The 23,833-nt window shown below is 40.5% G+C and overlaps 4 protein-coding genes across 6 annotated transcripts in view; 2 read left to right on the top strand and 2 right to left on the bottom strand.

Annotated features, from left to right (window-relative positions):
• gjd1b (gap junction protein delta 1b) overlaps positions 1-80 on the bottom strand; it is a 35,015-nt gene extending 34,935 nt beyond the window's left edge. The window contains exon 1 of the mRNA XM_014162322.2: positions 1-80. This exon is cut by the window's left edge and continues 1,186 nt beyond it. The gene's annotated coding sequence lies outside the window, so the exon portion shown is untranslated.
• A 3,594-nt stretch (positions 81-3,674) lies between these two features.
• On the bottom strand, positions 3,675-14,294 carry LOC106580839 (ribosome biogenesis protein NOP53). 2 transcript variants are annotated; one of them, XM_014162317.2, is made up of 12 exons: positions 14,040-14,294; positions 12,975-13,051; positions 12,783-12,879; positions 12,071-12,270; positions 11,923-11,978; positions 11,682-11,777; positions 11,424-11,525; positions 11,154-11,306; positions 10,879-11,054; positions 6,210-6,276; positions 4,996-5,072; positions 3,675-4,366 (listed from the first exon to the last, which is right to left on the bottom strand). In XM_014162317.2, the coding sequence occupies exons 1-12, from the start codon at positions 14,243-14,245 to the stop codon at positions 4,306-4,308; spliced, it is 1,368 nt and encodes a 455-aa protein (XP_014017792.2). In that variant the 5' UTR covers positions 14,246-14,294; the 3' UTR covers positions 3,675-4,305. The 2 variants fall into 2 exon arrangements, with proteins under 2 accessions (XP_014017792.2, XP_014017791.2); XM_014162316.2 differs by having other exon boundaries at positions 11,154-11,525.
• Positions 14,295-14,659: 365 nt separating this feature from the next.
• On the top strand, positions 14,660-17,966 carry LOC106580841 (histone H3.3A). The gene is made up of 4 exons (XM_014162321.2): positions 14,660-14,949; positions 16,048-16,191; positions 16,327-16,480; positions 17,012-17,966. Exons 2-4 carry the CDS (start codon positions 16,064-16,066, stop codon positions 17,138-17,140), a joined length of 411 nt encoding a protein of 136 aa, XP_014017796.1. The 5' UTR covers positions 14,660-14,949; positions 16,048-16,063; the 3' UTR covers positions 17,141-17,966.
• Positions 17,967-18,670: 704 nt separating this feature from the next.
• LOC106580840 (histone H3.3A) lies at positions 18,671-22,119 on the top strand. Of its 2 annotated transcripts, none has more exons than XM_014162319.2 (4): positions 18,671-18,951; positions 19,806-19,949; positions 20,155-20,308; positions 20,575-22,119. In XM_014162319.2, exons 2-4 carry the CDS (start codon positions 19,822-19,824, stop codon positions 20,701-20,703), a joined length of 411 nt encoding a protein of 136 aa, XP_014017794.1. In that variant the 5' UTR covers positions 18,671-18,951; positions 19,806-19,821; the 3' UTR covers positions 20,704-22,119. The 2 variants fall into 2 exon arrangements, with proteins under 2 accessions (XP_014017794.1, XP_014017795.1); XM_014162320.2 differs by having other exon boundaries at positions 18,819-18,947.
• The last annotated feature ends 1,714 nt before the right edge of the window (positions 22,120-23,833 follow it).

Raw genomic sequence — 23,833 nt, 5'->3', positions numbered from 1 at the left:
TCCACCTGCCCACTCCCACTCTCTCACTCTCTTTCTCTCTCTCTCTCTTACTCTCTCTCTCTCTCTCTCTCTCTCTCACTCACTCTCTCTCTCTCTCACTCTCTTTCTCTTTCTCTCTTGCTCTTTGCCTGCAGGCACCCGGCTCGTGTGTGTGTCCAGAAGATTAGAGAGAGGAATCATCGCTCTGCTCATCCCTCCATCCTTCGCTCTGTTTATCCCCTCCTCTCTCTCTCTCTCTCTCTCTCTCATCTCTCACTGTTCCACTCCAATTACAACACAACTGACACACAAACCATTTTCCTTTATCACTCTCATCCTGCCTTGCTTTTCCTCCATTCCTTCATTTTCCACACCTACTGGCATGACTGGTCTACCTCTTTTCCCCTTTTCTACCTCTCCTCTCCTCTCACCTTTTGTGTGTACACAGAGTGTTCACATTGGCAACTGTGTTTATTGGCACTGGCATGGTGTTGGGGGATGCAGACGACTGTTATGGTCACCCTCAAATGCACAAACGCTTGCTAAGTCTCTGGTGGAAATGCGAACATACAGATGACCCCCCTCTCTCTCTTTCTATCCACAGCCAAGGGAAGGAGAGAGCAGAGCAAGACTGAAGGCGCGCGCGCGCGCGCGTGTGTGTGTGTGTGTGTGTGTGTGTGTGTGTGTGTGTGTGTGTGTGTTGGAATTAAAGAGAGACAAGATTTAACAAAGAGATTTGACGTTTGAAGCAGCTTGCAATTTCTATATTTGACGAGTGGAGAAACGTGGAAAAAGTCTAATTCTCCAGTGACTTTGGACCTAGGCTAGATGATGCTCTCTCTCTCTCTTTATGCAAACCCTTTCTAAGCAGGAATTACATCACACAACCACGGCGTCAATGGGAGTGGAATGCGGAGGCCTTGACAAGGTGTATATTCCAGTGTGTCTGTGTACCATCAGCTGGACACCAGGCTGGGAGGACTCGTGGAGAGCAGTCACAAGGATCCAGACCCTTATCCTCCCTGGTGAATCCAGACGTGGGACTGACTTGTAAAGCTACTGTATGTACACAGTTCATATCACTATGTTACCCATCCTCTCACATTCAAGGAAGCATCCACTGTGAGGTTCAGGTGAAGATTAGAAATACCTCCCAGGAGAAGGGACTTTGACATTGTCATGTCCTGAGTGAGTTGTGGTCAGTATCAGTGCAGTCGGTAGGGGAGGGGATGAGGTATTCACCACTCACCTTCACTATTCATGTGTCTTTGAGATAGGAGGAAGGACAGCTTGAAGACGGTTATATAGGACTATAGGTGAGGAGACTGATGGTTGCTGGCTCAGCACACCGATGTGCTCGGGGAGCCGTGAGACACACTATAATGAAGTGATGCAGGTGAACAGCGAGAGCGTTTATAATGTGTACCGCTCGACTCCACACCAGTCATCTACCTCATGCTAAGGCAATCTGGCTCCATCAACGGCTCGCACGTGAGGTGAGGGAGAATAGGAGAAAAACAGGAAAACCATCGCTCTCAAACATACCTAAATCTGAACACTCAAAATGACTGAAGATCATGGTGAATCAAAAAGGACACCAAGATGGCTGGTAGCATTGACAGAATAGATTAAACGAGAACATTACTGTCCATTGCATTGTGAAATAGAAATGTGCCTTTTTACTGCCATTGCTGTCGACGGCCATAACATAAGTAAGGTTTACTGTGGGCACAGTCTCACAGCCATCAGTGTGTTGAGGGTAACTACACCGTGGGTAGGGTCAGGGTGATGTGGGCACTGGATGGTGCCTGGCTGGCAGGCCCGAGGATCAGCAGTGCGGGGAGGGATCAGAGGCAGGCGGTGGGCCACTCTTTTGGTAAAAGATTATATTTGCACCCCGATTAAGGGATAAGCAGCTTTGTCCACGCTCCAGACACCCACAGGACAGGGGGATAGATGTCCATACCGCCCGGCCAGGTGTAACTAAGGTTTACCCCCCTGCCTGTGTCCCCCTCAGCTCCCCAACCCCATATTAATGCCCATGATTTTAGAACGAGATGTTTGACGAATAGGTGTCCACATAATGTTGGTCATGTAGTGTAAGTTAAATGGACTCGCTGTGTGAAATAACAGAGGTTGACATGATTTTTGAATGACTAACTCTTTCCCCTGTTCCCTGTCCCCCATACATACATACATACATACATACGTAAGGTCCCGAAGTCAAGAATTAGATTTCAAGCACAGATTCAAGGACAAAGACCAGGGAGCTTTTTGGCAGCCTCATAAAGACTGATTGGTAGACGGGTAAGAATAACAAATCAGACATTGAATATCTCTTTAAGCGTGGTTAAATTAATAATTATGCTGTGGAGGACGGATTAAACCACCCAGACACATCAAAGATGCAGACGTCCTTCTGAACTGAGCTGCAGGACAGGAAGGAAACTGCTCAGGGAAGTCACCATGAGGCCATTGGTGATATTAAAAGAGCTACAGAGTTTAATGGCTGTGATGGGAGAAAACTGAGGATGGATCCACATTGTAGTGAATCCACAATAATAACCTACATGACAGAGTGAAAAGAATACAAATATACCGAATATGCATATGTATGCAACAAGGCACTAAAGTAATACTGCAACAACAAAAAACTGAGCAAAGGAATACACTTTTTGGTTTAAATGCAAAGCCTCATGTTTGGGGCAAATCCAACACAAAGTAAGTGCCTCCTCATTTTCAAACATGGTGGTGGCTGCATCATGGAATGGGTGTACCTGACATTGCCAAAGACTGGGGAGTTTTTCAGGATGAAAAGAAACAAGATGGAGCTAAGCACAGGCAAAATCATAGAAGAAACTCTGCTTCACACGAGACACTGGGAGATTAATTCATCTTTCAGCACCTCAACCACCAACGACAGAAATCTACACCGTAGTTGCTTATCAAGACTTGAACATTTGGATCTAGAATTTTGAAAATAGTGGTCAAATATTGCACAAGACAGGTGTGTAAATCTCTTAAGAGACTCACCCAGAAAGACTCACAGCTGTAATCGCTGCTAAAGGTGTTTCTAACATGTATTGCCCGAAGGGGGCAAATATTTATCTAATCAATGTATAGTTTTATTTCATTCATCTTTTTTTTTTTTGCATTACATCCACTTTGGCAGAATTGTGTGTAGACAAATCTACAATAAAATAATTTAATCCCACTATGAAATACAATAAAATGTGAAAAAATATCCAAGGGCACTGTATAAGTTTGAGCCACTATATTCCAAAGGTCAAAACAGTGACTGCTAAGATTTTTTCCATTTACCATGAGCATCATGGATACAATGTAAGGAAAATTAAGACATGTTAATAACTAGGCCCTTTAAACATTGTTTACAAAAATATTTCACAATTTCAATATATTGGAAATTTAAGTAGTTGAATAGACTGGTGCCAAATTCATCTGTAAAAGTACATATTGGAGATTCATGCTTGTGGTTTAGACCATTGAGAAATCATACTAGACACCTTAATAATGCATGACTTATTTTTTTATTAGAACAGCTAACGTCTCTAGAGCCTGTAAAGTAAACATCCCCCTCCACACCATTGTGACCAATGGGATTAAATCGGCAAAAAATGTGTATTGTTACCACAAATGCAATGAGGCATTTAAATAGCAGTCAGAGAAAAACAATGTCAATAATTAACTTGCTTTAATGAAATCAAGTCAAGAGTATGGCAAATAATGGGATTTTGTACACAACAGATGTAACTGACAGAACGCACACAAGTCCAACTCTTGACACGTGGTTTTAAACGTTAGTCTGTCATTAATTGCTTTGCGTATTCACTCAGGCATCCACCCCTTCTAATGAGGGCATTAATCTTGGTTTGGCAAGAGCGAAAGACAAGATTACCAACTGGGACGGAGAGACAGGAGAGCACCCTTCTGATGCCTTTAACGTTCCCAACTGATGTTGACAGACCCAGAGGATTTAAATATCCTGCCAATGAACTCATTTGACCTCAAAATGCATTAGAACCGACCCTGAATCTGTATAACACTATCTGGGTTGGGCTGGTTCGTGTTCCATATAGACGTGTGAAAATATCAAGGCACGGCAAATGTTACAAGTCGTGGGGACTTCAATATTTTCCAACAGATTTAAAAAGGTGGCAAATCCATCATGACTTAACATGGGCTGAGTTGATTGATGACAATTGATGGGGCAAACAGTAGCTCTCTGGCTGGCTGTCACTCAGCGGTGGGTGCTGCTGTGTTGTTAGTGACATCAGTCTTGAACAGTTCCATAGGTTGGTTTGGTCTCTAGGTGATCTCCTTGAAGGCCCTCTTCTCAACATACTTCACCTTGTGTCTCCTCTTGAACCTGCGGGACGAGGCAGAGCACACAATCAAACACTGCCCATTCTGAAGCACGCCAACAGCTTCACATCAAATCAAGACTATATTCTCTTGTACAAGAAAAACTAAAGGAAATAGATGTGGAGGGAAAGCAGCACAGCATGTTGCCCTCAGTTCCCAGGAGGCTGTTCACACAACAGCTCCCTGAGTTCCATGATTGTCTTCACATTTCCCAGGAAATACTGTGAGCGCAAGGATGGGTTCATCACTGGACACAGTCATGCTCAAACTGACTGAACCAACAGAGGGGGTGCACTAGAACACAGGATCAACGAGTTACCCAGCTAACTTCGATAAACAACCAAAAATAACTTGATTTTCTGGTTCATTAAGAAAGAGTCAGACCATTCCCATTTCAAGCTCAGCTTTCTAAAAAGTTATTTCACAATATTTAGGCAAGTTAACTGGCTAACGCATTGATCCTGCTTTGTAGTACAACTCTGGAAATAAACCAAAACAAATCTAGAAAGTACTACTATGAAAGTTACGGACATACAGACCCCTATGTATATGACATCACTGTTCAATATCCATTATAGGCAAATATATTTCTGACATGAGATGCTGTTTGTTTTTAAAGGGAGAATAACTTACTTGGCTCGTTCTCTGGGCTCAATCATGTTCCTCTTCTGCATACTCTTGAAGCGTTCCTTGAGGACACTGCCCTCTGGCTGCAGGACACAATTACATGAAGGGAAACATGTTAGTACATGTCAGTAAACCCATATAAATAATGAGTGCTCTGATGAAGGACCTTGCGCCAAAACAGGGGTCAACGTGAGACGTTATTGAAGGGAATTAAATTGCTATCCTGAAACTTTTCAGCATTTCAGTTCCACATAGACTACTGTTCAAAAGTTTGGGGTCACTTAGAAATGTATTTGTTTTTGAAACAAAAGCAATTTTTTGGTCCATTAAAATAACATCAAATTGATCAGAAATACAGTGTATACATTGTTAATGTTGTAAATTACTGTTGTAGCTGGAAATGGATGATGTTTTATGGAATATTTACATAGGTGTACAGAGGCCCATTATCAACAACGGTCACTCCTGTGTTCCAATGGCACGTTGTGTTAGCTAATCCAAGTTTATCATTTTAGAAGGCTAATAGATCAGTAGAAAACCCTTTTGCTATTACGTTAGCACAGCTGAAAACTGTTGTTCTGATTAAAGAAGCAATAAAACTGGCCTTCTTTGGACTAGTTGAGTATCTGGAGCATCAGCATTTGCGGGTTCAATTACAGGCTCAAAATGGCCAGAAACAAAGACCTTTCTTCGGAAACTTGACAGTCTATTCTTGTTCTGAGAAATGAAGGCTATTCCATGCGAGAAATTGCCAAGAAACTGAAGATCTCATACAATGCTGTGTACTACTCCCTTTTATTGCTTCTTTAATCAGGACAACAGTTTTCAGCTGTGCTAACATAATTGCAAAAGGGTTTTCTAATGATCAATTAGCCTTTTAAAATGATAAACTTGGATTAGCTAACAACGTGCCATTGGAACACAGGAGTGATGTTGCTGATAATGGACCTCTGTACACCTACGTAGATATTCCATTTTTTTTTTTAAACAAGCCGTTTTCAGCTACAATAGTCATTTACAACATGAACAATGTCTACGCTGTATTTCTGATCAATTTGATGTTATTTGAATATACTTTTTTTTGTGCTTTTGTTTCAAAATCAAGGACATTTCTAAGTGACCCCAAACTTTTGAACGATAGTGTATATGTACATGGGTTCAAAGGTCAGCCGAGTATGACCGTATTGTAGAATGTGAGGGGGATACAGTCAGTCACAAACCTTGAGTGTCCGCAGGGATCCAGGAATCTCATTACTTAGCTGGACCTCTAGATCCTGAGCCTGGAACCTGGGGAGATATGTGGGGGACAAGTTCAGACAGAGTATGGAGACCATAGAACAGCAGCACAGAGGCAACTCACACTTAGGGGAAAGCAGCACCATAGAAACCAGGCTACATTATTTGGTTTGGAATGGGGTATAGGTTCTTCTGGAGCCCATTGTTACAGAAATGTCTAGGGCTACTTACAGTTCATACTAGAGGTCGACCGATTAACCGGAATGGCCGATTAATTAGGGCCGATTTCAAGTTTTCATAACAGTCGGTATTTTTGGCCACCGATTTGCCGATTAAAAAAATAAAATAAAATCTATAATATTTTTTTAACTAGGCAAGTCAGTTAACCTGTTTGGGATAGGGGGCAGTATTTCCACATCCGGATAAAAAAACGTACACCGATTTAAATTGGTTACTACTCTTGCACCGAGACAAGAATATGCATATTATTAGTAGATTTAGATAGAAAACACTCTAAAGTTTCTTAAACTGTTTGAATGGTGTCTGAGTATAACAGAACTCATATGGCAGGCAAAAACCTGAGAAGATTCCAAGCAGGAAGTGGCCTGTCTGACAATTTGTAGTCTTTCTGCTGCATCTCTATCAAAATTACAGTATCTGTGCTGTTACGTGACACTTTCTAAGGCTTCCATTGGCTCTCTAAAGCCTCCAGAAACCGGATTGACACGTCTCCTGTCTCTGGGCAGATAACAGCAGCTCAGTTTGTCAGTGGACTGCCTGGTGACAGAGAGACTGGAGATGCGCTTCACGAGACCTCGCCATTTTTATCTTTCCCTCTTTGAATGAATACAATATTGTCCGGTTGGAATATTATCGCTATTTTACGAGAAAAATAGCAAAAAAAAATATTTTACACAGCGTTTGACATGCTTCTAAGTACGGTAAAGGAACATTTTGAATTTTTTTGTCACGAAATGCCCTCGCGCGTTACCCTTTGGATAGTGACCTGAACGCACGAACAAAACGGAGGTATTTGGATATAACTATGGATTATGTGGAACCAAAACAACATTTGTTGTTGAAGTAGAAGTCCTGGGAGTGCATTCTGACGAAGAACAGCAAAGGTAATCCAATTTTTCTAATAGTAATTCTGAGTTTAGTGAGCCCCGAAGTTGGCGGGTGTCTGAATAGCTAGCCTGTGATGGCTGAGCTATGTACTCAGAATATTGCAAAATGTGCTTTTGCCGAAAAGCTATTTTAAAATCTGACATAGCGATTGCATAAAGGAGTTCTGTATCTATAATTCTTAAAATAATTGTTATGTATTTTGTCAACGTTTATGATGAGTAATTTAGTAAATTCACCGGAAGTTTTCGGTGGGTATGCTAGTTCTGAACATCACATGCTAATGTAAAAAGCTGGTTTTTGATATAAATATGAACTTGATTGAACAAAACATGCATGTATTGTATAACATAATGTCCTAGGAGTGTCATCTGATGAAGATCAAAGGTTAGTGCTGCATTTAGCTGTGGTTTTGGTTTGTGACATTATATGCTAACTTGAAAAATGGGTGTGTGATTATTTCTGGCTGGGTACTCTCCTGACATAATCTAATGTTTTGCTTTCGTTGTAAAGCCTTTTTGAAATCGGACAATGTGGTTAGATTAACGAGAGTCTTGTCTTTAAAATGGTGTAAAATAGTCATATGTTTGAGAAATTGAAGTAATAGCATTTTTAAGGTTTTTGAAAATCGCGCCACTCGATTCCACTGGCTGTTGACTAGGTGGGACGATTTCGTCCCACATAACCGATAGAGGTTAACAAAAGCGCCTTTGCGAAAAAAAGCACAATCGTTGCACGACTGTACCTAACCATAAACATCAATGCCTTTCTTAACCTCTATGGGCTAGGTGGGACGCAAGCGTCCCACCCGTGGTGCACTCCATCAACAGCAGGTGCATTTCAAGAGCGGCAAATTTGAATCCAAATAAATGTCAAAATTCAAATTTTTCAAACATACAACTATTTTACACCCTTTGAAAGATAAACATCTCCTTAATCTAACCACGTTTTACGATTTCAAAAAGGTTTTACGGCGAAAGCATAAATTTAGAGTATGTTAGGACAGTACATTTACAAGAGTTGTGTGTAATGTTTTCTCAATTCAAAGACAGGGTCACCAACACCATAAAACCAGCTAAAATGATGCACTAACCTTTTACAATCTCCATCAGATGACACTCCTAGGACATTATGTTAGACAATGCATGCATTTTTAGTTCTATCAAGTTCATATTTATATCCAAAAACAGCGTTTTACTATGGCATTGATGTTGAGGAAATCGTTTCCCTCCAATAACCGGCAGTCAAGTCAGCACCACAAATTAAATAATTAAAATTAGAAAACATTGGTAAAATATTATATTGTCATTTAAAGAATTATAGATTTACATCTCTTGAACGCAATCAACTTGCCAGATTTAAAAATAACCTTACTGGGAAATCACACTTTGCAATAATCTGAGCACTGCGCCCAGAAAAATACGCGTTGCGATACAGACTAGACGTCATGTTGGGGAGATCTAAAATCGAAAATACTATGTAAATAATCCATTACCTTTGATTCTCTTCCTCAGATGTCACTTCCAGGTATCACAGGTCCATAACGAATGTAGTTTTGTTCAAAAAAGCTCATTTATGTCCAAAAATCTCCGTCTTGTTAGCACATGATCTAAGCCAGCCGGACTTCTCGTCATGAACGAGGGGAAAAAATATATTTACGTTCGTTCAAACATGTCAAACGTTGTATAGCATAAATCATTAGGGCCTTTTTTAACCAGAACATGAATAATATTCAAGGTGGACGAATGCATTCTCTTTTATAACGTATTGGAACGAGGGTACCCAACATGAACTCGCGCGCCAGGTGTCTAATGGGCCATCATCGTTCCATGGCTCTTGTTCGGTCAGATCTCCCTCCAGAAGACTCAAAACACTTCGTAAAGGCTGGTGACATCTAGTGGAAGCAATAGGAAGTGCCAAAATATTCCTCAGCCCCTGTGTTTTTTCAATGGCATAGGTTTAAAGGTAATACAACACATCAGGTATCCACTTCCTGTCAGAAAATGTCTCAGGGTTTTGCCTGCCAAATGAGTTCTGTTATACTCACAGACACCATTCAAACAGTTTTAGAAACTTTAGAGTGTTTTCTATCCATATATAATAAGTATATGTATATTCTAGTTACGGGGTAGGATTAGTAACCAGATTAAATCGGGTACATTTTTTTATCCAGCCGTGCAAATACTGCCCCCTAGCCCTAACAGGTTTTAAAATCAATACACAGAAGTATATATTTTTAAACCTGCATATTTAGCTAAAAGAAATCCAGGTTAGCAGGCAATATTAACCAGGTGAAATTGTGTCACTTCTCTTGCGTTCATTGCACACAGTCAGGGTATATGCAACAGTTTCTGCCACCTGGCTCGTTGAACTAATTTGCCAGAATTTTATGTAATTATGACATAACATTGAAGGTTGTGCAATGTAACAGGAATATTTAGACTTAGGGATGCCACCCGTTAGATAAAATACGGAACGGTTCTGTATTTCACGGAAATGAAAAACGTTTTGTTTTCGAGATGATAGTTTCCGGATTCGACCATATTAATGACCTAAGGCTCGTATTTCTGTGTGTTTATTATATTATAATTAAGTCTATGATTTGATATTTGATAGAGCAGTCTGAGCGGTGGTAGGCAGCAGCAGGCTCATAAGCATTCACTCAAACAGCACTTTCGTGCGTTTTGCCAGCAGCCCTTCGCAATTCAAGCATTGCACTGTTTATGACTTCAAGCCTATCAACTCCCAAGATTAGGCTGGTGTAACCGATGTGAAATGGCTAGTTAGCGGGTGCGCGCTAATAGCGTTTCAAATGTCACTCGCTCAGACTTGGAGTAGTTGTTCCCCTTGCTCTGCATGGGTAAGGCTGCTTCGAGGGTGGCTGTTGTCGATGTGTTCCTGGTTTGAGCGAGGAGTGGGACGGAAGCTATACTGTTACACTGGCAATACTAAAGTGCCTATAAGAACATCCAATAGTCAAAGGTATATGAAATACAATTCGTATAGAGCGAAATAGTCCTATAATTCCTATAATAACTATAACCTAAAACTTCTTACCTGGGAATATTGAAGACTCATGTTAAAAGGAACCACCAGCTTTCATATGTTCTCATGTTCTGAGCAAGGAAGTTAAATGTTAGCTTTCTTACATGGCACATAATGCATTTTTACTTTCTTCTCCAACACTTTGTTTTTGCATTATTTAAACCAAATTGAACATGTTTCATTATTTATTTGAGGCCAAATTGATAGTATTTATGTATTAAGTTAAAATAAGTGTTCATTCAGTATTGTTGTAATTTTCATTATTACAAAAAAAATAAAAATAATCAGCATCGGCCTTTTTTGGTCCTCCAATAATCGGTATCGAAAAATCATAATCGGTCGACCTCTAGTTCATACTATGATGCATTATACTTGATCTGTTTGCAAAAAATGGGGGAACTGTTGCATCTCGCTCTAGGTATAAAATTGTAATAAATAACCAAGACAACAGATGACAAGTGGCAGCCCTGTGGAGGTACTGACTTGAGTCTGCCGAGACGTCGGGGCATGGACTTCTCTGCCTCCTGGTTGGCCTTGCGCTGGGCCACCCTCTCTCTAGTCTGCTGCTCCAGACTCTTCAGGGTCGCCTGGATGGAGCGCAGCTGGAAGAGCTGCTGCTTCTTGTCAGTGAACGCCCTCGCTGCCTGCTTCTGTTGCGACTGTACAGCGAGAGAGACACTGTCGGTCAGATCCTAAGCTAGCACATGGAGCCGAAGGACTAGGGAATGTTAGGGGAAAGGCTTTGCAGTTTCGCGTACCTTTATCTTGTCGGCTCTCTGTCGCCTCCTTTCTTTCTCCGTCTTTTTCTCCTGCTGCAAGCCGCCACGAATAGAAACCTCCTCTTCCTCCTCATCATCATCATCTTCATCCTCTTCCACGAGCCCTTCCACTTGTTCCTGGAAGACTGTCTCCTGCAGAGAAACAGAGAGGAAGGTCAGGCAAAATTGAGCTGGACAGACCACATACAGGTCTGAATTGTGAAACAATGACAGTTGAGAGGCAGGGGGAGGGGTGTACTGTTGTTGTACCTCAGTGGCGGTATCCTCTCGGTTGACAGCCAGCTGTCTCTCTATTCTCAGCTCCGCTTTCTCCCGCTTCACCTCCACCTCATGGGCCTCTAGTAACAAGGCCTGAGAGAAAGGTCAGCACTTCAATACATCAACCATAGCATTACTCAACATGAAAAGACAGACCACCACACACACACACCAAGGGAGCAGAAACATTGATGAACGAACCAGGATTGAAGGTTTGGGTTTTAATCACTGTTAAGTGTAGTAAGTTACCTGATGGGAGAAGAAGTCTGGGTTGTAGGAGCCTCCAGGGGCTATGACCTCCACTGCCGGGAGAACAGAGGGCTTTGAGTTGAGCTTCTCTGGTCGCTAAGAGTGAACAAGACAGTGTTAAAAACCTCATGGTCATATACAAACGCTCCCATTTGCCTAAGTATCCCTCTTCACTATACAGCGCATACAATACTGAGAAACTATACACTTTCAGGCAGTGACAATGCAGTAGTCTTCTCACCTTCACACGCTTCTTCCCTGTTTGCTCAAGGTAGTAAGGATCGGCTGTCTCTTTGGCTGCAATATGAAGAAAAGATGGTCACAAACACTGACAAAAGAACTCAAGGATTTATTTGAAATAATTTAGCATTTTGAATAGTCAAACTTACCATCACCTCCCCACAGATCATAATAGGGTCTGTCTGGGAAGTTGTTGGCCTCCGTTTTTGATTTTGACGTTGTAATTGCAGGTCTGCGGTTCAAGAGCCGTTTCAGTCTCCGTGGTAACACACCCATGGCCGCCAATTTCTCTGCATTCTCTGCAATGCGGCGGAGTTTCTTTGCATTCGGTTGCTGGTGGGCCAAAACACTGGGGGAGAGAGGGGGAACTGAATTTTAAGTAGTATCCTCAAGAAAAGGAAGACTTCAGTGCACAATCACAGTTTATTACGAGAATGAGGAAAAAGCTAACCTAAGTACACTTGTGCACTTTTCAAAATATAGACTTGCTGCATGGCTTCAGTTTACAAAGTGGAGGCAAATCTGGGTCGTATTAGCTGGTGCAAACAGTAGGAAAACCTTTCGCAACAGAAAACAAAAGTAAGTTCAGGTAGTCCCTCCGTGCGTTTCCGTTTCATTTCTAGTACATATGACCCCGGAGAGGGGAAGCGGCACAGCATGTTGCCCTCAGTTCCCAGAAGACTGTTCACACAACAGCTCCCTGAGTTCCATGATTGACTTTACATTCCAGAGGAAATACTGTGAGGGCAAGGATAGGTTCGTCACTGGACATTGTGCCCATGCACAACTTGACTGACCCATCTCCAGGTAAGGGGCAGGATGACGGGGGTGAGAGGGCAATGGTCAGGGTCAGAAACTCACTCTTTAGGTGGAGGGACGAGGGAGTCATGCTGCAGGATTAGGTCTATCCTCAAGGGCCGCGACTTTGACTTCTTCTTTCCCTTCTTTCCCTCTTGGACTTCAGGCATCAGACACAGAAAACACTAACATCAGTGATTTGACACTCTAAACATTTACAAAACTGTATTTATTGTAAACAGTGGTATCACTTACCTGGCTGGACATATTTTCTCTGTTCTCCGATGTCCACAAAGAACAGACTATCATCTGGCTTCTCAGATATCAGTCCTCTGTCGAAAAAAGAAGAAAAGGTTTAGACCAGTAAATTAATAACTTCGTATTTTGAAGAAAATAAAATTTGGGCATACAGCATGTGTTAAACTGTAAATAAGAGCATTAAGTACATAAAAGCAGCCAAATCATAAATGAGTAAACCGGTCAAGAAACAATTCAATTTAGGTGTATTGCTGAAGTTTGGGTGATTATAGCCCGTGGTGTAAACTATTTAAGTAAAAATACTTTAAAGTACTACTGAAGTAGTTTCAGGGTATCTGTACTTTACTATTTATATTTTTGCCAACTTTTACTTTACTAAATTCCTTAAGAAAATAATGTACTTCTTACTCCATACATTTTTCCCCTGACACCCAAAAGTACTCGTTACATTTTAACAGGAAACTTGTCCAATTCACACACCTATCAAGAGAACATCCCTGGTCATCCCTACTGCATCTGATCTGGCACTCACTAAACACAAATGCTTCGTTTGTAAATTGTGTGTCAATTTTTTTTTAGTGATGCCGGCTGGTTTGCTTAATCTAAGGAATTTGAAATGATTTAACGTTATACTTCTACTTTTGATACTTAAGTACATTTTAGCAATTCCATTTACTTTTGATACTTAAGTATATTAAAACCAAAAACTTTTGGTCTTTTACTCAAGTGGTATTTTACTGGGTGACTTTTTCCACCACTGATTATAGCTAGGAATGTAGGTAGGAAATTGTTATATATATATATATATATATCATAGTTAGCTAGAATAAAACCCAACGTGTATATTAGCATTGCTAGCTAGCAAAGTGACGTTTCCATTTTTTACAAGTGGACTTGGATTGATTGACATGCAAAACTAGCTAGCGTAATCACACAGTGGTTTGATAATGTCGCAATACCTGCTAAATAATCGCTTATAATACAGTAAGTAATAGACCTAGTTAGATAGCTACTGTAGCTAGCTATAATGCAAGCAGGTATTGGCTAACACATGCTGCTCACCCTGTAGCTCTTTCCTGAAGTCTCACGTCATCCAAAAACTCTAAAACATCTTGAATATCACTGTGTTTGTTCCAATTTTTTTTCTTATTCTTATTCACACGCTTTCTCTGGCCACTGTTCAAGTCATCTGAACCGGCCGACGATTTAAAAGACATGAATCCTGGCTGCGACGCGGCCACGCGTTTCAGTCTCTTGACCGCCGCCATGCTGGATCATCTGAAGACGATGCTGATGACGTATGTCTCTTGACGTTCAGCACGAGCTGATGGGCCCCTATGGCCACCTTGAGGAGGACTTGTGTAAAAACAAAATAACACCCCTGGAAATAAGATATTTGTAGGCCCCAAATGTATACATTGATAATAAGATTTTTTTACTGCTAGGTAATTTAATACTTTTGTGATTTAAAACCTGGATATAATACAATTTATACTAAAGCAATGTTTGTCACAATACACAAACCTTCCAAGAAGTGTAATCTGATAATCTAAATTGTTTGAATTTTTACATAAAGAACTACAGGTAACAGAAATCCTGTAATTGCTAATTTTGCAGTTATAGCCATTTTGTCTCGCGCACTCATGTGGAATCATCAGTCCCATAAAACACTTTCAATAATTGTCATCAATTTGTCATACATTTAAATGGCTAATATCTGCCAATGCAGTAAACAGACGTTTCACTAACATATCTCATTCTGGAGTATATCACGCTTTTAAGATGATTGATAATTGATTGAATTGGTCAATTCATAAACGTGTAAAAAAGTTGGTCTCTTGTCACAGCAGATGCATTGTGGGTAACCTGCCATTTTAACCCAATATAGGACTCCATTCTGTTGTGTGAACAACGCAATAAATAAGGACACGAGACGAGTTTCATATTTTTAACATTGTCTGTTGTATCAAAGGTAAGTGTCGCGTTTGAAATATTTTTTTTACAAATATTGTGTATTTGTGAATTTTAACTTTTTTGTTATCTAGACTATCTTTTTGCAAGTAAATCGGCAGTCATAGGGAAAACACAACCCAGACGACCGAAAAAGCAAGCTATTATCTGCTTGTAGTAACTACAGACCAAAGCACTCCTTTCGAATTTGACACGGTTATGCACGGGTTCTGAGTAATTCTCTGAGTACAGAAGTTTTTCAATAGATTCCTAATGGTGTCTAGAACAATCCTTCAATGTGTTTTAGTTTAAAGCGACAATGTCCTCGTTTTAAATGTCGTTTTAATTGTCACCTTCTTGTTAAACACATTCGAATTTTCCTTCGCGTTAATACGTTCCTGTTACAGCAGCCATAGTCTTCAATGCGTAAGAGGCGGGGACCTACTTGGTGAAAGACGTTGCTCATTGGCGGAAAAGGAAGAAAATCCCACCCCTTATCACTAAATAAGTCCCTATTGGTAGTTGTATGAAACCTTTACGCTGTAATTCGCTGAAGTAAATGTACATCTTTGCGGACTTGTGCCACAGACTTGGATACAATCACAGAGGGTTATATACAAATAATAACGATTTTTTTTTTTTTTTTTTTTTTGAAGGATGTCATAGGTTACTTTCTAAATGTAATCCGTTCGTTTCTATTTACTTGTCCAATTGTACTCTAATGTAATTTTTGAATTAACAAAACTTTCAGTTTTAATTAATTTGCCCTTAAGAACCATTACAGTACAAAATGTCCAACAATGCATTTGGTGTGTAATTCTAGGGGTCTGACTTGCTTTGTTGGAACAAACTTAATCATTGAATAAAAGCAAGTTTAATTGAATGTCATTGACAACAAAGGTGTCTTAATGTATTTTTATTTTTATTTTTTTGTGCATTTGTTTTCTAAATGTAAAACAAGTAATGGTTATTTTTTTCAAGTATCTGTAATCTTATTACAATATTTTTGCTGGTAGTGTAATTGGTGGTGTTTAGCAGACTAACATGGGTTTTTCGCTGGATTTGATAGCTATTTTGTTGCTTCCATTAACGTTCCTGTCTCAATTTCCCCTTTATTCAGGTGATTTGTAGGAGCCATGGCCCGTACCAAGCAGACAGCCCGTAAATCTACTGGAGGCAAAGCCCCACGTAAGCAGCTGGCCACCAAAGCTGCCCGCAAGAGTGCCCCTTCTACTGGTGGGGTCAAGAAGCCCCATCGCTACAGGTGACGGCGGGACAAAATGCAGTGCCTGAACATGCAGGCTTTGACCCACCTGGTGTCGTTCTCTCTCCTTTAATAATTTGATGTAGATAAAGTAAAGGACCACAGTGGTGTTACTTAATTACTGTTTCCCTCCAGGCCTGGTACGGTGGCCCTGCGTGAGATCCGTCGGTACCAGAAGTCCACTGAGCTGCTGATCCGCAAGCTGCCCTTCCAGCGCTTGGTGAGAGAAATCGCTCAGGACTTCAAGACTGACCTGCGTTTCCAGAGTGCAGCCATTGGAGCCCTGCAGGTCAGTGTGTTTATGATTTTCGTTCACCCACCAAATGACACTAAAGCAAGACATATCAGAATTTGTACACTTATAGAGATACTAAGGAATTTTGGCCATGAGGGCCTTTCTACTTTTGCTAAGTCTAAAATGGATGCATATTTATGTCTGTGTCCAGTATGAAGAAAGTTAGTTTGCATTGGCTCACAAACCTAACTAGCGAGCCCAATGACTGCAAGTCTATGGGTATCTGCTAGCATGCTCATAGATGCCATAGATGTTGTCATTGCGCTAATGCTAGTTAGCATTGGCATGCAAAACTACCTCTAATATCCTTCATACAGGAGATGGACAAAAAATGATATCGACAAGTTCATCTGACTCTGGGGAAGTGGACAAAGGGCCTCATTGCCAAAATATCAACATATCCCTTTAATGGTGGCCTACTGGCAGTACTCTCCCCAAATGTTTGAAGAAGGCATTGTCCCATACCAAGTTAACGCTTATGCATATCATTAACTGAATTGAACTTGTATTTTTTTTTGTCTGCAGGAGGCCAGCGAGGCTTACCTGGTTGGTTTGTTTGAGGACACCAACTTGTGTGCCATCCATGCCAAGCGTGTCACCATCATGCCCAAAGACATCCAGCTGGCCCGTCGTATCCGTGGGGAGCGTGCTTAGATGCCTCCCTAATTTGCGTGCCCTCAGGCTGTCTTTCCCTCCCTTCCCACTTTTCCTTTTAAGTAGCTTGGTTTGAGTAATGTGATAAAAGTAGTGTGCAGTCTTGTCCCCCTTAGTTCTCTTAGCAGAAGACTTTTAGGGTACTTTGTGTATCATGTATCTGTTTTGAAGCTGATTGGACTCACACCTTTAATGTGTGTGCAAATCGGCACGGCAAAGGGTGCATGCATGAAGCATCTTGGGCAAACATTTTCTCCTATTGACGATGCTATGACATTATTATAACAGGGTTTTCTAATTGATAGACATGCATTGTTGTTTTTTTTTACATGTACCCTTTCATTTGTTTTTTTTACAACTAGAGTTTCTACTGTTTACAGGATGCATATAATAGTAAATTCTGTTCTGAAATTGATAAATGACATTGATTCAAAACATTGCAAAGGCCTATATGTAGTGTAATGTTTATGTATTTCTCCCATGTAATATTTTAGTTCCTTTCTCAGGTTGTGATACCCTTTTCTTAATGCTTTTGATTTGAATTTTCTGTTAATTTTTTATTTTTTTTAAGCAGACATTTGTAATATCCAGAATTCTCACAAAGGTGATAAACTGATGTTCCACAACTGGTTGAGTAAAGTGATTGACCTACACAAAGTACGGAGTTGCATGCTGCTGGCAATGGTATTTTACTCAATTTGTATTTTAAATAGTGAGTTTTTCATATTTGGTCATTTGAAGAACTGTCATATTCATTGGAAAAAGTACCCAGTTTTACTTGTAATGATGCCTTTAATAAAAAATGACAGGTGAGTCACCAGTAAAATACTAGAGTAAAAGTATTTAGTTTGAAATATACATAAGTAGCAAGTGTACATTTGATATTCCTTAAGCAAACAGCACCTGTGTGTTAATGTTGATTTATGGATAGAAATGGGCACACTAACACTCAGACATACTTTACAAACACAGCAGTGGTGTAAAAATACTTTTAAAGTAGTTTTGGGGTATCTGTACTTTACTATGTTTGACTACAGTCCTACATTTACTTTTTAATCAATTTTCCCTGACACCCAAAAGTACTCGTTAAATTTCAAATGCTTAGCTAGACCGGGGAATTGTCAAATTCACTTAATAACAAGAGAACATCCCTACTACCTCTTGTTTAGTGAGTCTGCCCGATCACAGGCAGCAGGAATGACAAGGGACGTTCTCTTGGTAAATTGGACCATTTTCCTGTCATGCTAAACATTCAAAATGTAATGATTTACTTTTGGGTGTCAAGGAAATGTATGGTGTGAAAAGTACATTCTTTAGGAGTTGTCCAATCTAAACGGTGAAGTACAGATACCCCAAATTAAAGTAGTACTTACACCACTGTTAGGAAACCAGACCTTTTTGTGACGACATTTACGGCTGACATTTGCCTAAGACTTGTGAATGTAAGGTTGTACACGGATATACAATTGCATAATTTTATTGAGCATGGCAAATTGAAAAGCCAATACGTTTCCACAGTATCTGGAGAAAAAGATCGATAGTAGGTAGGCTACGATGTTCGCTTATGAAATTCTGAGACCGATACAGTAACATTCAGTAGAGTACAAAATAAATATCCAAAGAACATGTGGCCGAAGTGCTACAAAACAAGAAATGTGTGTATACACTGATGCATTCTGGGATTAATGATTGACACAGCAGCCATTTTCCCGCTGTACGTTTGTTCCCATTGTGGATACGAGGAAGAAAATACTGACACGGCCAGACAAGCTAAACATTTTTCACATCCTTTTTAACGACTTTTGGTGTAGGTAAGTCAAACACTCGACTGCTTTTAATTTACGATAACTTCACATTTGAAAAGTTTCAAATTGCTTCAATTCTGGTGTTATTTTGTTGGAAATCCATTTCATTTTCGTCGTAGAGAAAAATAACAAACCCGACTGTCGAAACCGCACAGAATTGCAGCCTTTTCTACAGCTAGTGCAGCCGGAGAAAATTGTTTCAAATTATGCGCGGGTTCACTTCGGTCGTACGCAGGCATTGGCAGTCGAACTCCGTTTCTATGACTACATACGAGTTCCGTGGGATGTCTTCTTTAATGTATAGTAGTTGTTTAATGAGAATGTCAAACAGCTGTTTCTTTAAATATCAAAGTTTTAGTGCTACTCCTTTGCTTTTCTGCCTTGGGTCTTTATCCCGGTTGCGCATCAAGCAGCCGCCATCATCACAGCTGAGTGGGCGGGGCTACCAACAATGTCTGGGAGCTGTAGATCCCGCCTCTTCGTGACAGAGCACACGCTGATTGGTCTTAGTCATATGTTTACACAATTAGATTGACTAACCAACCAATGCCGTCGTTTTCCCCGTTGATTGATTGATTGGCTCTGTCGACTTTGATTGGGGAGATTCATGTTGTACCTTATCCGCACTTTTTGTTTTAAATGTGTTCAATGACAATGAGTTGAACACCCAATTACTGTACAAAAATACTCTTGTTTCACAGTGCTTTTCAATTTTGTGAAAGTTTTGAATCAGCATAGATAACGGATTAATAAAAATGCAATGACTTGATTATCAGGTCTAATTGCAACAACTAACAGTTAACATTTTTAACCTATGGTCATTCTTATATCTCATGTATGTGGTTCTCCCCTTCATTCAGGTAATTTGTAGGAGCCATGGCTCGTACCAAGCAGACAGCCCGTAAATCTACTGGAGGCAAAGCCCCACGTAAGCAGCTGGCCACCAAAGCTGCCCGCAAGAGCGCCCCTTCTACTGGTGGGGTCAAGAAGCCCCATCGCTACAGGTGAGAGAGAGTGACAGAGTGGCTGAAAGGTCTTACCAAAGCTACCCTCTGTCCCTGACTCACAATACTGGCCCTTATTATGACTCCATCACCACCTGATACAAGATAGAAGGATTTAGGCCTAAAGAGTTTGATTCTGGATTTTTGTAATGAATCCATACAGTGGTGTTAGTCATGGGATTCTTCTAACTGTGTTTCCCTCCAGGCCTGGTACGGTGGCCCTGCGTGAGATCCGTCGTTACCAGAAGTCCACTGAGCTGCTGATCCGCAAGCTGCCCTTCCAGCGCTTGGTGAGAGAAATCGCTCAGGACTTCAAGACTGACTTGCGTTTCCAGAGTGCAGCCATTGGAGCCCTGCAGGTCAGTGCTACACCATCACCCCAACATAGGGACACAAGCACACACCATCACCGTTGTAGATGCTGTCATAAACCACATAACTCAAGTTTGAGGCAGGAGAAAAATAATTGCATTATGTTGATTGTTTTATCACACACTGAAGAGGAATGCTTGGATCATGTGCCTGAGTTTATCACAAAATAGCATTTTAGAGGTTGATATTGTTCACACATTTTTAAGTGTGCTGTCGTGAGCTATTTTTCCAACCTGTTCTTTGTTGTCTGCAGGAGGCCAGCGAGGCTTACCTGGTTGGTCTGTTTGAGGACACCAACCTGTGCGCCATCCATGCCAAGCGTGTCACCATCATGCCCAAAGACATCCAGCTGGCCCGTCGTATCCGTGGGGAGCGCGCTTAAATGCATCTCTAATTTTCCTCCCCTCACCAGTCTGTCTTCCCTCTCCCCTCCCTGCCGTCTCCTCTTATGTTGGTAGTGATTAGAGAAACAATGATTATGATAAGAATAACGTGTATAGTGGTGTTTTCTTAGTACTCTCGGCAGCAGACTATTATAGGGTACTCTTTTGTGCATGTACCTGCTTGTTGCTGGTCAGATCTCCCACCACCACACCAACAAATCAGATGTTCCATTGTCATGATGCCGTGTGGAGAGATCAGATTAAACAGAAGACAGGGAATCTGAGACGGGTGGTGGTCACAGGAGGATGGGGTTAGGTTTTTGTCTGCGGAGGGGAGTACCTCATTCTCTGCAGGGTGCTACAACAACTGCCCTAGTTCCCTTCCTCCTTCCCAACTCTGCCAGTGAAATAAAGACTGAGCTGGTGTCTTTCATGGGAATGCATGAATGGGAGTCCAGCCCCCCCCCCCCCCCCTTGTGTGTGAGTGTGTAGATTCTGATCAGCACAGCAAATTGTATACAATTCAAAAAAATCTCTGGAACAATGGTTTAATCTTACATTATTGATCATCACTATCATGGTTATTTACATTTATGTCATTGAGCAGATGCACTTATCCAGAGTGACTAACAGTAGTGGGTGCATAAATTTCCATACTTTCTCCTGACTGATCCTCTGTGGGAGTTGAACCCTCAACCCTGGTGTTGCAAGCACCATGCTCTACCAACTGAGCCACATGGGACCAGTTGTCAATTTGTTTTTATGCTTATTTTATGCTTCCACATTTTTCATAGTGGAAATAATATTTGTGAATGAAATGGAGATGGGGGAATCTAATTAAATGTTCTACAGAAAACAACATCGACGTAAGCTATCATTTCTACAGGTGTTAAAGCTTGTGATTTGTTTTGGCTGTCAAAGGGGATCCTTGATTGTGCATTCTCATTTCATTGCCTCTTACCTGATTGACACAGTTTTCCCTTTGTCTTTGAATTCTCAAATTTGGTTTCAGTGATAAATAACTGGAGACAGCATTTTAAAGCTTTTGAAAACAAATAGTGAATCCAGTGATATTCTTTGTGATCGCTCCTGAGGGGCCTCGTTGTGAGGGTAATGGAGCTTGGTGGTCAATGCTCTCTTGCAAACCAAAAATAGTGTAATTGGTAAAGTGATCATGTATGTTAATGTTATGGGAGCTATAAATGGGATGGTCAGCGATATTTTGACCTCCCCCTTCACTTCGCTCCAGATTCTACATTTGTGTAATGTTTCTCAGGTTGATGTGTCACCCTTTTAACTTAAACCATTTTTATTTCTTAATTTGAATTTGAAATGTTAAGATGTTGAAATAAAACAATGTTTGTAATTTCCAGATTTCTCATATAAGGTGGTAATAAATGGATGTTACACACACACACCTGTCTTCTGTCAGTTTTGTTTAGTCCATTGACTGTCAATCAATTACTAACATAGATATTTGCTGTTATCGCCAGAGCTGTGAAAAGCACACCTTTGACCATTATGAGTAAGGTTTGTTTGCTATGACCATCACAATCTGGTGTTCTGAATGCATTAACAATCTCAGTCCTATGTTGTTTCAAATACTGGACAAAATAGGTTATGTGTGTGATTATACTTTTTTTTTTATCCTTGTGAAAAGGAGTTACACAGAAAGTGTCCAGTAGTGATCTTTTTTTTGTTTTTTACATTTTTTACCCCTTTATCTCTCGAATTTCGTGATATCCAATTGGTAGTCTTGTCCCATGTTTTGAGGCAATGGAAACATTTTTTTTTTTAAACATTAAAATGTGGATTGTGCTCTTTATAATTATTTGAGATAAAAAACGACCACTAGAGGGCAGTAAAGTACCACGTTTGAACAACGATCCAACTAGACAAGTCATACTCTGAATGAAGTGAAGTCCATGGATGGAGGGGTATCTGTAGAGCCCTATACTAAACATTCTTTTAGGTATCTCTTCAACAATATTCAGACCGTTGGAGCTGTACTGTTTTATCTGACATACAACTGAAACCTTACAGAAACAATCAACATCTTTGTATCAGATATTTGTTCTTAGCTGTGGTAAGTTAGGCCTAGAGCACAGTGTCATTCTATGTGTCCCTGTTTTTATGTGAAGTCTTCAGATCAGAGAGAGAACATCCTTATAGAGAATGTCCAAAAAGTGCTGAGTTTATTGGTTCCGTCATCACATTGATAAATAAATTAACACTAGCATACTGGGCTCAGCCTCAGAGACCCTTGCTGTCTCTTCAACATTCATATCAATTTATATTTGTTTTGCCCTATCCTGTTTTATTGTAAAATATGTGAAAGTCTGCCCTAACGAACTGCTAGAAGTTAACTTATGTTAAAGTGAAAATACATGATTGAGGCTGCAAGCATACAAGGGCCTCAGAATACACATCTCCCACAGGGGTGGACAAGACAAATCAACATAAAGATCGAACCTGTCTTCTTGACTTTTAGAATTCCCCACTGAACAAGTATGACTGACGTTTTCCACCATGTTGCTTAACATGTTCAGGAAACTAGTAGAAACCTGTTTATTATGGTAATCAAAATATGTGCATAGGAATTGAGGGGACGTAGCCTAATTAAATGAGGCTTCGTCCCCTTAATTCAGGTTATGTCCCCTCAATTCCTATGCACACATATATGTCTACTCAGGTGCTACTTTTAATCATGTAGGTGTAGTTTGCAGACTTGTTCATTTTAACAAGTCTGCAAAGAAATCTGCTCATTTTGCCAACAACATAAAAAAGTAGCATCTGATTAGAAATGCCTAACAGGGTTGTTGTCCTGAAGTAAATGAGGGTGAATATCTATTGTGTACATCAATTTGTGGGTGAGTGTGTCAGGCAGCAGGACAGAAAAGTCTTGGTCTATATATTCACTGGTTCAGGAATAGCTGTCCCTCATTCCGAGTTTCCACCCACACTGACCTTCTAATCTAGCCACCGGATCAGTGTCCTTGTCAATTACTGCCACACACCTGACAATCTGTACACACACAGAGGCACACTAAAATATATACAGTACGTATAGCTACGATACAGATAAACACCAGCATAAACACACAACAGTAGGCACACAGACAGAGAGAC

Source organism: Salmo salar, chromosome ssa20, assembly GCF_905237065.1.
Source record: "Salmo salar chromosome ssa20, Ssal_v3.1, whole genome shotgun sequence".
In the NCBI taxonomy this organism is placed as follows: domain Eukaryota; kingdom Metazoa; phylum Chordata; class Actinopteri; order Salmoniformes; family Salmonidae; genus Salmo; species Salmo salar.
Note: the sequence above shows the minus strand (reverse complement) of the source record. Positions and strands in the feature narration are given on the sequence as shown.